Source organism: Carlito syrichta, unplaced genomic scaffold (genome assembly GCF_000164805.1).
Source record: "Carlito syrichta isolate Samal-C Ts95f unplaced genomic scaffold, Tarsius_syrichta-2.0.1 Scaffold152793, whole genome shotgun sequence".
NCBI classification, from domain to species: Eukaryota; Metazoa; Chordata; class Mammalia; order Primates; family Tarsiidae; genus Carlito; species Carlito syrichta.
In genome coordinates, this window is record NW_007096889.1 from 200522 (window position 1) to 216268 (window position 15747).

Below are 15747 nucleotides of genomic sequence, written 5' to 3' on the forward strand. Positions count from 1 at the left end.
CCCTTTAAGTCTTTCTCTATGGTCGGAATGTTCTTTTTAATATCCTGGTCAGTTCTCTCATGTTTCCCAGGCTGTGAACATACTGTTTAATCTGCCTAGAACAATGGTTTCAACTTTTAAAAAATTTCATGAATATTATAGAATGTTGTGACTTCTTAGGAACTACTAGTTCTAAAGATTATTTCTTCTAACCTTTTTATACTAATTAATTGTTCATTTAATTATTTCATCGCCAGGTTGAAATTTTAGTCCTAGGCTGACTATTCCATGTCTTCTCTCCCTATCCTCCAGTATAGATTATGGTGGCCTTACACCTGGTATAGTGCTAGCATATAGTGTGCTCTTAATAAACAAGTATGGAATCAATCAATCATGACAACTATGACCACTCTTCTATTGGAAAGGAGCTGGCACTTTATAACATTTGTAGCCTTTTCTACTTCTGCTGGTTTCTTCACTTATTTTAGATAATGAGATAATTATTCTTGATGAGAAGAATAAAGCCCTCCTTTTAGGAACACAAAATTTGTCTGATTCTCTGTGAACTTGTTTTATAATGCTTATTCATCTTTGTGTACCAAATAATGAGGGAATGAATCTAGAAAGTAAGAAAAAACTTGAGGTTATAGATACAGGTATTCAATGACCTTGTAGTTTTTCTTCTGTTCTTAAGAGCTTTTATTGATGTAACGCAAAGTAATTTGGGTGGAAATTGAACTTGTGAGAATATATATAGTACCTACTGCATTCTCATTTGGAATATGTGACCTCTAGAAATGGAAATATTTTTATTTATCTTACTGTTTTTATAGGAGGTTCGTAAAGTGAACGAAAGCATCAAGTATAACCATCCATTGAGAAAATGTGTTGATACAATACTTAAAAAGGTAAATAAATTATCTTATGTGCTTTCTTTTGAAGTATAAATTTATATAACAAAAGCATCAGAAAAGTATGAAAATAGCCTATGGTTGCAGTCTTCTAAACTCTTTTTTATGGAAATATTAACCAAAAATAAGTAGCCATTTGTACATAGGGCTTTCTATTTTGTTAGTACAAGCTTAACATTAATTATTGGCAGTATTTTCCATTGAATTATGGTGATGGAGGTGATGTTGACTAATATATAATGATTTCCCTGACACAGTGATGGAGGTAAACTTTTAAAATGCTGGTGTGTATAGTCACTAAAGCCATATCTCCTAAAAAAAAAAATAAATAAAACCAGGACCTCTGCCACTTTTTGAGACTTATTCAGACAGGCTAGTAATAGTATGGCAGATGACTCCAAATCATGCATTTGTTTCTCTGTACTATGCCTTTCAAAAATTAAATATCTTGGCTGGGCTCAGTGGCTCACCCCGTAATTCCAGCACTTTGGGAGCTGAAGTAAGAGGATTACTTGAACCTAAGAGTTCAAGATTAGCCTTGGCAACATAGTGAGATCTTGTGTCTATAAAAATTCAAAAAAGTAAGCTGGCTGTAGTGGCATGCACCTGTAGTCCCAGATACTCGGGAGGCTGAAGTGGGAGGATAGCCTGAGCCCAGAAGGTTGAGGCTTCAGAGAGCCATGAGTGTGCCACTGTACTCCAGCCTGGGCAACAGAGTGAGACCCTGACTCAAAACAAAACAAAACAAAACAAAAAATTCAACATCTTGGTTTTGTCATACTTATTTTTCATTATTTGGCTAGCAAAATAATTGACAGTTTCATTAGGGCCTACTTAGATTTACCCTTTCAAATACTAGTTGCTTCTGTTGTTGTCTCCTACCTCTATCCATATCTATATCTGAGCATATCTGAGAATACAGATTAACATCTGAATTATATCTGATATATAGATTAATATCAGATTTATATCTGCGAATAAAGGTTGATATTAATAAAGATAAGAAGAAACTCAATATATATTTTAAAAATTTTAAAGAAAACCCCAGCTAATAAAAGTTTAACTAGAGATGCCAATAAAGAGAAAAAAATTTTTGAGAAAATTAGAAATTCCCAAGAATAAAAGATTTTTAATAAAAATATTTTTTTATCTTTTTACAAAATCTGCTTGTTCCTTTTAGTGCCCTATAGAATACCAGGAAAAAATGGGTAGAAACATGGATGACTATGAAGATTTTGATGAAAAGCGTAATACCTACCCAAGTGAAAAAAGTCTGGTAAAACTGCATAAACAGGTAACTTTATTAAATTATAGCTATTTTACTTACTAATTATTTTAGTTAAGTTTATAATCATTGCTCGCAAAAAAATTTTTAGTGAACATGTATCTAAAATTTCTTTTGGTCTTGTCCTTAACATTATTTTTGAAATGTTTTAACTTCATGTTTCTCAACAGGAATACTTTTGGCATTTGGAGAGAGAGAGAGTTATTCACTGAGCATAACTGTTACATTATATAAAATTGTTATAACATTTTAAAACATTAATATCCTTGGCCTGATTCAGTAAATGCCACTAGCACTTCCTTGTTGTGACAACGAAAACATGCTCCCTAGTGGGGAGCTGAACCACTGTTGGATCAGAACACTGCCAAGCCTACCCCTATTCTCTTTTTTTAGGTGATTTATTCAGTTCAGAGGCACCGTCGAACTCAAGTACAATGGCAAATTCTTTTAGAACAAGCATTTTACCTAGAAGATGTAGCAAAAAATGAAACTAGTGCTACTCATCAGTTTGTTCATACCTTTCAGTCGCCAGAGCCAGAAAATCGATTTATCCAATACTTTTATAATCCTACATTTGGTATGTAATTTGATATAAATTTCAAAGTTTCATGATGAAAATTTTTCTGCAGGAAAAAAGTATATATTTTCACCATTGTAGATTTGATTATTATTTCTATTATTTGATTTATACCATGTGATAATATTAAGTATCTGATAAACTTTTCCTAAAATAATTATTTTATTTATTTATGATATAACATATACTTCATCAGTTTCCACTGTTGCTTCACAAATAATCAAAATTTTGAGCCGGGGTCGGTGGCTCAGCCTGTAATCCCGCGCCTTTGGGAGGCTGAGGTGAGTGGATTGCCTGAGCCCGCGAGTTCGAGACCCGCCTGGGCAGGTGAGACCTCATCTCTACAATAAATCAAAAAATTAGCCAGCCGTGGTAATGTGCGCCTGTAGTTCCAGCTACTTGGAAGGCTGAGGCGGAAGGATCGCCAGAGCCCAGCAGGTCGAGGCTGCAGTGGCCGGGAGCGGCCACTACACTCCAGTCTGGGCAACAGAGTGAGACTCCAACTCAAAAAAAAAAAAAATTTGTGCAAAAACATATGTAATACATTAAACATATTTTATATGATACATAATATATACAATCATGCATAATGACTGGGATTTGTTCTGAGAAATGTATTGTCAGGCAATTTCATAATTGTGCAAACATCAAAGAGTACTTACACACATCTATGCTATATAGTATGGCTTATTGCTTAGGCTACAAACCTGTACAGCAAGTTACTTCACTGAATACTATAGGCAGTTGTAACACAATGCTAAGTATTTGTGTATCTAAAAATAGAAAAGCTAAAGTAAAAAAAAATTTTTTTTTTGAGTTGGAGTCTCACTCTGTCGCCCAGAATGGAGTGCAGTGGCCGCTCCCGGCCACCGCAGCCTTGACCTGCTGGACTCCGGAGATCCTTCCGCCTCAACCTTCCAAGTAGCTGGAACTACAGGTGTGTGCTACCATGCACGACTAATTTTTTTGATTTATTGTAGAGATGAGGTCTCGCCAAGTTGCCCAGGTGGGTCTCGAACCCGCGGGCTCAGGCAATCCACTCACCTCAGCCTCCCAAGGCGCGGGATTACAGGCTCAGCCACCGAGCCTGGCTAAAAAATATTATAATCATACAGGACCAGTCCTTATGTGGTCTGTCATTGACCAAAGTGTTGTTATATACCTAAGATAATTATAATCTTAAGTAATTTTACAACACAAGCTTGGATCTTTTCTTCAGTCTTGACATACTACTAAAATATTCCCCTAAGAAGTCCTCTTTGACTATTTGCATTTATTAGTCTAATTACAAAACTTATATTCTGTAGTCATTATTTTTTCTCCTTTGTGATTATTTATGGCATGCCTTTCAAATGTTATCAGATTTAATATGAAGAAATTTATTGTGAATACCAAAGTGTCACAGTATTAAAACTTCTATTTACCTTATTTACTCAAGCAGTTATATTCACTTGATTCTCATTTGCATGTTTTATCTTAAATATGAAGGTTGTATTGCCATAACAATATCTCATAAAAGTTCTTTTAAAAATCCTTTCTAATTAAATGAAGAAGTGATGCAGTATCTGTTTTCATTCATTCAACAAATATTTGAGCACATAAGTACTATATATTGTTGGGTACTTAGTATGTATCAATTAAAAAGACTTCTTGCTTTTGTGGAGTGAGAAAAACAGATAGTGACCACATAAAGGTATAAATTAAGTTGCTGAATAGCTAGTTAGTTAAAGAAATTGAAATTTAGGGCAGAAATCTGGACTGCACATATAAATTAGGGCACTATCAACGTATAGTAAGCCATGGATCAGGATAAAATAAGTAAAGAACTGATTGAGTTAGAGAAGAGAGAAAGTCTGAGGATAATATTAAGTATCTGATAAACTTTTCCTAAAATTATTTTATTTATTTATGATATAACATATAGGACTAAGCCTGAGGAACTCCAGAATTTAGAGTTTAGGCTAATGAGGAGGAAATAGCAGAAACAACTAGAAAAGGAGTGGCCAGTGAGATAGGAGGAAAACCAGGACAGTGAATTGTTTTGAGGAGAAGGGTGTATGTAAAGTATATTTTCAATCTATGTAAAGTTGCTGCACATAGATTGCAGCAACTTGGATGAATTTAGAGTCTATCATACTCAGTGATCTATCACAGAAACAAAGAACAGAGTACCATATGTTCTCACTCTTAAGTGGACCTTGAACAACTATCATAATACTATAAGGAAAGGATTGGCAGTAGCGGAAAATGCTGTGTGGGGGGTGGTGGGATTGGCAGTTGAGGGAAACTGCCAGGGGAGGGTGGGGCATACCTCATCAACAAGAGTACCTGCATAATTAACGTTTGTATACCTAACCTGAATTGTACCCCACATCTTTAAAAATTTTTTTAAAAGTTGCACATAGATAAGTATTATAAATACTAAGACCTAACCATTGGATTTTAGAGACATGTGGTGGGGAGAGGGTAAAAAGAAAGCTAGATTGGAGTTTAAAAGAAAGGGCAATCAGAGACAGTAAGTACAGAAAACTCTCAAAATGTTTTCCTTATAAAAGGGAACAGAAAAAAGGGGTCATAGCTGTAGCTGACAGGGGATTGGAGGCATGGTCATGAGGCATTATGGCATGCAATTTGGGAATGATATAATAGAGAAAATTTGGTGAGATAGTAGAGAATTTCTAGGACAATATTCATGTGTAGTAGAGGTGAGATAGGAAATAGTGAACAACGAAAAGATGGCTTTGCATTAGGAGATGGAGCACAGACATAACTAAGTAGGTGGTAGAAACTTGGGGAAGTTCTCTTCTGTTTCCTTCTATTTTCTCAGTGAAATGCTGAGACTAGGTATAGGGGAGGAGATTTTAGATATTTATTTTAGATATTTGAGGATGGAAAAGAAGGTGCAAAATAATGCCTGGGAGAGTAGGCATGGAAGAAGACAGGGGAATTATAGTAGGCTAGCTAGATGGTACTGAGGGCCCACGTGAAGGTAGTGATTAAGAATTCAAAGTGAGACCAGTTAGCAAAGTCATGTGTGTCTTCCTCCTGCCATGTGCAGCTACATGGGTGCAGGCTCAGAGTGGCTAGGGAGTTTGATCTAACCAGGGTGTAACTAAGCAAGTACAGTGAAGCAAGAGGAAGCAAAGGAAGCAGGATACCACAGGATGACTGTTGTTAAAGATTGTGGAATCTGAGCCTCGTAAGGAAGTAAATAAGGACATCACAGTGTTAAGCAACAATAAAATAAAAATGTGGTAGGATAAATTGATTGTCAATCAAAGTAGGGTTAATCACTGGAGCTGAAATACTGCTACTAGATGAAGGTATTGTTTGGAGACAAGGATGCTGTACTGAGATCATATGGAAGAGCTGGGGATATTGGTAATAAAAGATTTAGGCATGACTATGGCAATGAGTGATTGAGGTAGGGTGGAAGACAAGATCATTAGAGGAAAGGAGATCAAAGAAGTAAGAGATCAGGGTATTGAAAGGAGGATGGATCACTTAGTGGATATTGTAATTATGCTGAGAGTAGGATTGAAAAGAATTACAGTGAGCCAGGAGCTTGCTTCTTCAATGAATGAAGTAAAAATACAGGTTTTTCCATTTATTGAGCTTTCTTTTTTTAAAAAAAAGCTTTTATTCCCCTAAATTTAAACCAAACAAAACTAGTATAGTACAAAGTATTCCTATATACCCTTCACTCATGCTCTCCAAATATTAACATTTTACCATATTCATTTGAAGTCTGAAAAGTAAGGAAAAATATAGATAAAGATAAAGGAAATGAATTTGACAAAATGTTAACATTTTGCCTCTTTGCCCCTAGGTGTTTGTATTTTCCAAATTTAAAGGTATTTTCTTACATAGCCAAGTATAACTATCAAAATCAGGAAATTAATGTTCATACCATATTCTTATTTACAGAGCTTCAGATTTCACTAATTATCTCAATAATATACTTTGTAAAAAATCCTAGATTATGCATTACATTCAGTTGTCATGTCTCCTTAGTCTTCTCTAATCTTAAACAATTTCTCAGTCTTTGGTTTTATAACGTAGATGATTTTGGAGGGTATAGGCCAGTTTTTTGTTGAATGCCCCTGAATATGAGTTTGGTGTTTCCCAAGTTCTGCATTTTTGGCAGGAATACCACAGCAGGAATGTCGTGTTCTCAGCATGTCATAGAAGGAGATACATGATACCAGTATTTCCCATTGCTGGTGATCCTTTGGTTAGGGTGGTATCTGCCTGGTTCTTTCACTGGAAAAATTTGCTATTTTTTTCTTTGTAATTATCTTGTTGGTAGATATTTTGAAACAATGTAAATACCTTGTTATTCCTTTATAGTTTTCCTAATTATTTTTTTTCTTTTATCTTCCAGAATGGTACTGGGAATGTCTTTTGCGACCATGGTTTTACAGAATACTTGCTGTGGTTTTGTCCGTCTTCTCTGTGATTGTTGTGTGGTCAGAATGCACATTCTTTAGCACTACTCCTGTCTTGTCCCTCTTTGCAGTCTTCATACAGCTAGCAGAAAAAACATACAATTATATTTATATTGAGGTCAGTTTATTTTATATCTGTCATAAGTACTGTAAATGTCAGTTCATGGTATGATCCTTACCTGTTGTATCTATCTCTATATATTACTTCTAGCAATAATGAAAGCAGTGAAATTTCCCACAGTGTCATTATTCATACTTCCAAAATTAGGCTTCATCAATTTGCCCAGACTATAAAAAACTAAGAACTGTATTTGAGGAGAAATGAAAGACTGCAAGATAGTACAAAATTCTTTATGAGAATACTTTGGTCTTCTTTATACCAGTGAAGCTACATACAGGCTTACTTAGAAATGAGGAGTCGCCAAGGAAATGGGAGAACAGGCTCACTTTGGGAGTAGATTTGAAACTTATGGATCTAGGATGTTAACTGTTTGAAATGTAGATTTTTTTTTATAATTTCATTTTTTTTAAGTAATTCTCTATTACTATTAATTTTAGTAATTCTATTATGTTTAAGTTTTTGACCATCAATAAATGTTAGCTGGAAATGTAGAATAATGCTTGGGATAGCTAAGTGTTAGTTTAAGGTCCATTAGTTTTAAATTGCTTTATTTTTGTTTTTCCAGATTGCTTGCTTCCTTTCCATCTTCTTCCTAAGTATCTGTGTTTATTCTACTGTATTCAGAATTCGTGTATTTAACTATTATTATTTGGCTTCACATCACCAGACTGATGCTTATAGCCTTCTTTTCAGTGGCATGTAAGTAGAAGTGTGCTAAGCAACAAGGGAAATGTCTCCTTTGCATGTATTCTTATGAATTCTTTATGAGAATACTTTGGTCTTCTTTATACCATGTCTTGTTTAGCAGTGCTCCATTAGCACCTACATTTCTGTGAGCTAATTGATTAGATTTAAATATTAAATAGATATTTGTCAATTGCTGGCTAAATTTTGCTTGCAATTTAAGTTGAAATAGGTATTCCAGGTTTGGTTAGGAGGCAGAAAAAACATACATTATAGGTAGTGAACTTGGATTTACTATCTAGAGAGTCAGTAAATACTTAAGTAAACAGTAGGAACAATAGAGAGTTTAGAGACTAAGTCAGACCCAAACAGTATTCTGAGATGCAGTGGCCTGTAACTAAATTGAGGAGGACTAAGATAGTCAACAAGAACAATTTTTCCTTGGGCTAGGTTGCACAATCTATTACTTGCCCTTATTGTTAAATCAGTCCTATTAAGTATAAGGGCTAGACTTAGAGAAACCTTACAGAAGAGTTGATATTAAAAGCACCTTTAAGCATCTTTTTTTTTTTCCCCAAATAATTGTGAACTCACAGGAAGTGGCAAGCATAGTATAAAAAGTCCTATGTAACCTTCACCAAGTTTCCCCCAGTGGTGACATATAATATCACCATATCAAAATATGGTGTTGTTAATATCAAAACCAGGAAATTACATTGGAACATTATCATTGAGTACATTACACACTTTATTTGGTTCTCATCATTTTTTATCCTTCATTCATTCCTGTGTGTGTGTGTGTGTGTGTGTGTGTATGTGTGTGTAGATTCTTGTAATTACCACCGTCGTCAAAATTCAGAACACTTCTATCACCACAAAAGAACTTTCTCATATTAAGTCTTTTTTTTTTTTTTTTTTTTTTTGAGTTGGAGTCTTGCTCCGTCTCCCAGGCTAGAGGGCAGTGGCATGCTTACAGCCATCCTAGTGTTGACTTGCTGAGCTCAGGTGATCCTTCCGCCTCAGCCTTTCAAGTAACCGGAACTACAGGCGAGTGCTACCATGCCTGGCTAATTTTTTGATTTGTTGTAGAGATGAGGTCTCACCAAGTTGCCCAGGCTGTTCTCGAACCTGTGGATTCAGGCAGTTCCCTCACTTCAGCCTCCCAAAGTGCTGGGATTACAGGCTTGAGCCATCATGCCTGGCCTATTAAATCTTTTTATTTATACCCTTCTTCATTCTCCACAGCCCCAATTCTCCAACTCTGTAGTTTTGTAAGTTACTCTTCTTAGTTGGACAAACTGAACAATTCTTTATCCTTGTACTTGTCAAGATGAAATTTTTTGATACAACTTTAGATCTTTTATGTACTGAGTACAATTCACCTTGAAGATATTACTGTCCTTGTCCCTGTCAGATGGATTTCACAGATGGTAAAGTTGAAGGAAATACAAAGGTACTCCACAAATTTGGGAATAAAGCAGTGCCAGAAAACACCAAAGCAGGCAGTTTGAGACTGTAGTTTTGCCATGTAGGTGTTGATGTCTTTAAGGGAGATGCGATTAATATGTATATAGAATGTTTCCCAAGTAAGGGCAAGTTACATTAAGAAACAAAGAATGCAAAATATATATTATACAAATAGATGAAAATATTAGGTATAGTTATCTGAAGTGTTCTTAATACATCACAACATAATATAAATTATGCTGTATATTTACTGCAGGTTATTTTGCCGTTTGACTCCTCCTTTATGTCTTAATTTCTTGGGTTTGACCCATATGGATTCATCCATCTCTCACCAAAATACTCAGCCAACTGCTTATACATCTGTAAGTATGGTCAGACAACAGAGTTCTTTAAACTAATTATCTATATGAGATGTTATTGTGAAATTTCTTTTAATACTGGCAGAAAAATTCTGTAGTATTATTGGTAAAATTTTCTCTTAAAGATTAGCTTTGTATAATATGTAAAATCACTGGATAAAAGTGATTTTGTTTCTTTTATTATGGACAAATGTTTTTTGGTTCATATAAATTGTCTAGCTGGGCAGTATTAAAAGACCTGATCTATAATAATATCACCTTGTATTTTATAGACTTAACATATATAATTTTTTGTAATTTTAGTACATTTACTTAAGCTGAACTCTAGAACAAATGAAACTAGCAGACATTTACAGAACGTTCTACCCTCAAACTGCAGAATATACATTCCTTTTGCACATGGAACATTTTCTGAGACAGATCATATGATAAGCCACAAAACAAGTCTCAATAAATTAAAAAAAATCAAAATCATACCAAGTATCTTCTCAGACCACAGTGGGATAAAGCTAGAATTAAATTCCAAGATAAACTCTAAAGCCATACAAATACGTGTAAATTAAGCAATCTGCTTCTGAGTAATCTTTGAGTCAACAATGAAATCAAAATGGAAATTGTAAAATGTAAAATTGTGAAATGAATACCAACAACACAAGTTATCAAAATCTCTGGCATATAGCACAAGCAGTGCTAAGAGAACAATGTATACTGCTAAATGCCTACATAAAAAAGACAGATTTCACAATGGCAACCCAACATCACGCCTCAGGGAACTAGAAAAACAAGAACAAACCAAACCCAGAGCTAGTAGAAGAAATAACAGAGAGCTAAACAAAATGAAACGAATACAATATAAAGGATCAATGAAATGAAAAGTTGAAGTAACTCAGGAATGAAAAATCAAATACCACATGTTCTCACTTATAAATGGGAGCTAAGCTATGGGTTCCACAAAGGAATATAGAATGGTATAATGGATACTGGAGACTCAAAGTGGGGGAGTGAGAGGGGAATGAGGGATGAAAAATGACCCACTGGGTAAAATGTACACTATTCCAGTGATAGGTACACTAAAAAAAAAAAAAAAGAAAGAAAAGAAAAGAAAAAGAAAAAGCAAAGCAAAGCAATGCAGACTTTACCACTATACAATTTATCCATGTAACCAAAAATCACTTTTACCCCTTAAAAAATAAAATAAAATAAATTAGTCCATTTAGTGCTTTGTTTCTACTTTTTTGAATAGGTCAAATGTGTTGATATAACTGCTTATGGGCAAATTTTCTAGTGGTGGAAAGGAATGAAAAATATAGAACTATGCTGATTTAATTTTTTTCTTGCTCTTCAGATTATGGGTTCCATGAAAGTTTTATCCTTTATTGCAGATGGATTCTATATATATTATCCTATGTTGGTAGTAATTCTCTGCATTGCTACTTATTTTAGGTAAGAAACTTAACATTAGTTTTCCTTATACCCATAATTAGATATGGTTATTCTTTCTCCATAAAGCTCTTCTAAATATTTATTGATTGGGTTTCAGTTGTTTTATTGTAACTTTGGAGGAGCTGGGGATAGACAGTTTGAAGAGACTGCTTGAGTGATCAGGTCAGGTTATCTCTCTAATAATTTTAAAGAAGAGAGGTAGAATTATAAGTAATTATAAATAATAAGTAATATCATTCTACTTAGACTACAAAGTGATAGTATTCATTACAGAATATTAATTCTAAGTCCTGGCCTTTGACAGTGACTACTAGCATGGCTTGGAAAACACCCTTATGTCCAACTTCTTTCTAATGACATTAGTTAGTCATAGGACTTTATTTATATTTATTGCTGGATTTCTAGATGCTTCATCCATGGCCAACACATAGGGTCAGGTGAGGAGCAATTGTAATCAAGGACTATATTTATTGTACATAATCATAGGGGAAATTTTCCCCTGGTTTTGGAAAGTACATAGGCTGCTCTTTTTATGGAAGGAAGAAGGGTAAAATCATGACAGGGGTGAGATTCAAAATGAGTTAAAGGATAAGTGTGCTTGGCTTCTAGCACTCTTTTCCATACTTTTACATGTCAAGTGTCCTCATCCTGCCCTCTTTCACTTTATACGTGCTTCATGACTCACCAAAGTATCACCTTTTCAGAAACATTTAAAAAATGTTATTCACTTTTCTAACAAGAATAAGTTTCATCTATCTCCTTTTCCTTTAAGTCTTCTAATACTGCTATATAGTTGTTATAAATAATATGCACTAATATTAGGGTAATGAGTAAACAGATATTGTTTCAAATACATTTTCTATTGAATTTCAAAAGTATTTTACCTTCTCATAAGTAAAATAACTAAAAGATTATAACATCAAATAATACCATTAATATGAACTGATAGCAAATCTTATATTTTGAGTGATTTCTTTAAGGTAGAAGGACAGTAATAGATCTATGGTGGGAAAATGATGTATTAAAAGAAGAAACGAATCATATTTTGTCCTAAACTAAGTTTCGATTATATGCTTATTCATTTGAAAAGTTTATAAAGCTATTAATGGAACAGTAACAACTTGTGATAATGATGTCTTTTCATGTTAGCAGTTTTATTGGCAAGATTAGCACTTTCTCCTACCTTATTAGATGGTTATAGGATCAAGTAATAGAGTGGTAGGGCAATGCTTTGTCAGCTGTAAAATATTAAATTTAAGGAATAAAAGGAAAATTGTTAAAAGTAGCTATTATAGGATTTTTTTAGGGATAATTAGGATAAACTTTGAGTGCCATTTTATCTTTAAGGAAAAAAAGGTTATATTTTTTAATTTTCAAATTATCTCATAAAAATAGATATTCTATTATAGAAAATATATAAAACAATGCCTTACTGACATTTCAATGAGACTTAACTTTATAGATTCATTTTCATTTGAAATGCAGCTTTAGTCTGATTTCTACTCTGTTAATAGCATTGCCATATCCAGAGTTAATATTCAAAATTATCTGCTTAGAGAGCATAAGGTTGTTTCCTGACACTTTAGACAAAGTTAAAATCTTCCCAGAGACAATGATCTAGTTCATGACTTTTCATCCTACAGTATAATATTCCTATAAGGATATAAAAACAGTAAAAGAATGTTTAAAGTCACAGAATCAACACGATCATCTATCGGAAACCCCAATTTTTTTTTTTTTAAGCAAATATATGGTGGTATCATAGAGGGGGAAGCCTGCTCCCAAATTTACTCAATGATGACTCATATAAAATATTTCTTTTATATTGAAACAAGTAGATATATTATGAATTAGCCAGATATTTACACTTTTTTTTTGAGTTAGAGTCTCACTTTATCACCCAAGCTGGAGTACAGTGGCATACTTATGGCCACACCAGCGTCAACCTACTGGGCTCAGGTGATCCTTTCACCTCAACCTTCTAAGTTGCTGGAACTACATGCGTGCGCTACCATGCCTGACTTAATTTTTTTAATATATATATATTTATTGTAGAGATGAGGTCTCAACAAGTTGCCTAGGCTGAACCCCAGGGCTCAGGCAGTCCTCTCACCTTGGCCTCCCAAAGTGCTGGGATTGCAGGCTAAGCCACCACACCTGGCTATACATTTTTAATGTAAAATGGAGATTATCACTTTTTAAATTGTTTCCTTGTTTTCCTCTTCTCACATACATAATTCTTCACTCCTTTCACCTTCTCCCTTTGCCTTCTCTCACGTAGAAGTACATAATTGAAAATGTTTGAGAACTAATTAATAAAAAGAGCTACTTGGTTTTTATTTTGTCTTAGATTGAAATTCTAGCTCTGTGATTTAATAAGTGAAATCTTTCAAAGTATTTAACCTATTGGGCCTGTTTGCTTACCTATAAAGTGATATTTATCTCTTAGCATTATAGTAAGAATTAAATAAGAGGGCATCTATAAGTTGTCTGGATCTTAACAGATATGAACTCTTCCTATTCACCTATTGCTTCCTCCCTTGTGCTTCATATTTTCAGAATACTCTTGTCCTGTAGAACAGTCAGACTTAAAGTAAATAGTAAATAAGATATAAGATAATTGCCCCCAGATAAGATATAGTAATCATATTACAGAGCATAATAGTTATATTATATTTAAATAGAGTTATAAATAGTTACATTTAAATAGAGTTGACTAGTTCTCAGAGAAAAAGTAGAATATGAAAACAGATTTGCATAATTAAGACTTTCTAAACCAGAACATTCTACACTTGAAAATATTGGTTGTATATGTATATTATAGTATTAAAACCTGTTACTTGGATATAAGAATGAATTACTCTTATATTATGATTATCATTTAGCATCCTGGCATTACTGTTTTCTTAAGGCACGATGATGATCTGATTTAATTTACTTTTTTTTTTTTTTTTTTTTGAGTTGGTGTCTCACTCTTATTGCCCAGGCTGAAGTGCAGTGGCATGCTCACGGCCACCGCAGCCTCGACCTGCTGGATTTAGGTGATCCTTCTGCCTCAGCCTTCCAAATAGCTGGAACTACAGACACATGCCACCACACCTGGCTAGTTTTTTTGTCATTTACTGTAGAGATGAGGTCTCACCAAGTTGCCCAGGCTGGTCTTGAACCCCCAGGCTCAAGCAGTCCTCTTGCCTCAGCCTCCCAAAATGCTGGGATTGCAGGGTGAGCCACCATGCCCGGCCTAATTTACTTTCATAAGTAATCTGGGTATTGTGGATACCCTAGTCATCGAAGTGCTAGGTATAAGCTTCTTAGAAAGGAAAATAAGGCCAGACGCAGTGGCTAAAGCCTGCGATCCCAGCACTTTGGGAGGCTGAGGCGAAGGGATTGCCTAAGCTCAGGGGTTCAGGACCAGCCTGAGCAACATGGCGAGACCTTGTCTCTCTAGTGAATCCAAAAATTAACCAGGTGTGGTGGTACTTGCCTGTGGTAGCAGCTACTTGGAAGGCTGAGGCGGAAGGATCACCTGAGCCCCCCTGAGCCCAGCAGGTTGAGGCTGCACTAGCCATGAGCATGTCATTGCACTCCAGCCTGGGCGACAGAGTGAGACTCCAATTAAAAAAGAAAAAAGATCCAGGCTCGGTGGCTCAGCCTGTAATCCCACACCTTGGGAGGCTGAGTTGAGTGGATTGCTTGAGCCCGAGGGTTCGAGACTCGCCTGGGCAACTTGGCGAGACCTCATCTCTACAATAAATAAAAAAATTAGCCGGGCGTGGTAGCGTGCGCCTGTAGTTCCAGCTACTTGGAAGGCTGAGGTGGAAGGATCGCTGGAGCCCAGCAGGTCGAGGCTGTGGTGGCCGGGAGTGTGCCACTGCACTCCAGTCTGGGCGACAGAGTGAGACTCCAACTCAAAAAAAAAAAAAGAAAGGGAAATAGTAGCACTTCTTCAAAACAACAGATGTGTCTATATATAACTGTATGATAACAGATAATGAAGCATAGGCTTCCTTGGGACTGACAATACTAAAGAACAATTTATATAAATAGTTCTGATGTGAAATAATGCTTTTCTTTTTGAAAATCTACTTTTATTAGTTTGGGAACCCGTTGTTTGAATCTGCTTGGTTTCCAGCAGTTTATGGGAGATAATGATATGACATCAGATTTAGTTGATGAAGGAAAGGAATTAATCAGACGAGGTAAGATTTGTCTTTTAAATTAAATAAAGGGAAAATGCAAAGTACTGAGACTCAAAATACAAAATTAGTGTTTCCATAATTTGTAAATTTTTAATCTATCTTAAGAAATTATAAATTAATGCAATTTTAGCTAAAAACCTACATGCAACCTTCTTAGCAAAAATAATTTGACAACATAAATAATTGTTTTATCTGTCTTTAAGAATTTCAGAAGCATAAATTATTAGTATGTCTGCAACTAAATAATACCCTTATATGGTCTTGGAGACTTTTT

General features: G+C 34.9%; 1 protein-coding gene across 1 annotated transcript in view; it reads left to right on the forward strand.

The window, feature by feature from the left end:
- Positions 1–15747, forward strand: part of LMBRD2 (LMBR1 domain containing 2) — a 48998-nt gene that overhangs the window by 20736 nt on the left and 12515 nt on the right. Inside the window, exons 7-14 of the mRNA XM_021708852.1 lie at positions 813–887; positions 2071–2184; positions 2569–2752; positions 7137–7318; positions 7887–8020; positions 9729–9834; positions 11177–11274; positions 15370–15473. Coding sequence (XP_021564527.1) covers positions 813–887; positions 2071–2184; positions 2569–2752; positions 7137–7318; positions 7887–8020; positions 9729–9834; positions 11177–11274; positions 15370–15473 — 997 coding nt within the window. The remainder of the gene's footprint in view (positions 1–812; positions 888–2070; positions 2185–2568; positions 2753–7136; positions 7319–7886; positions 8021–9728; positions 9835–11176; positions 11275–15369; positions 15474–15747) is intronic.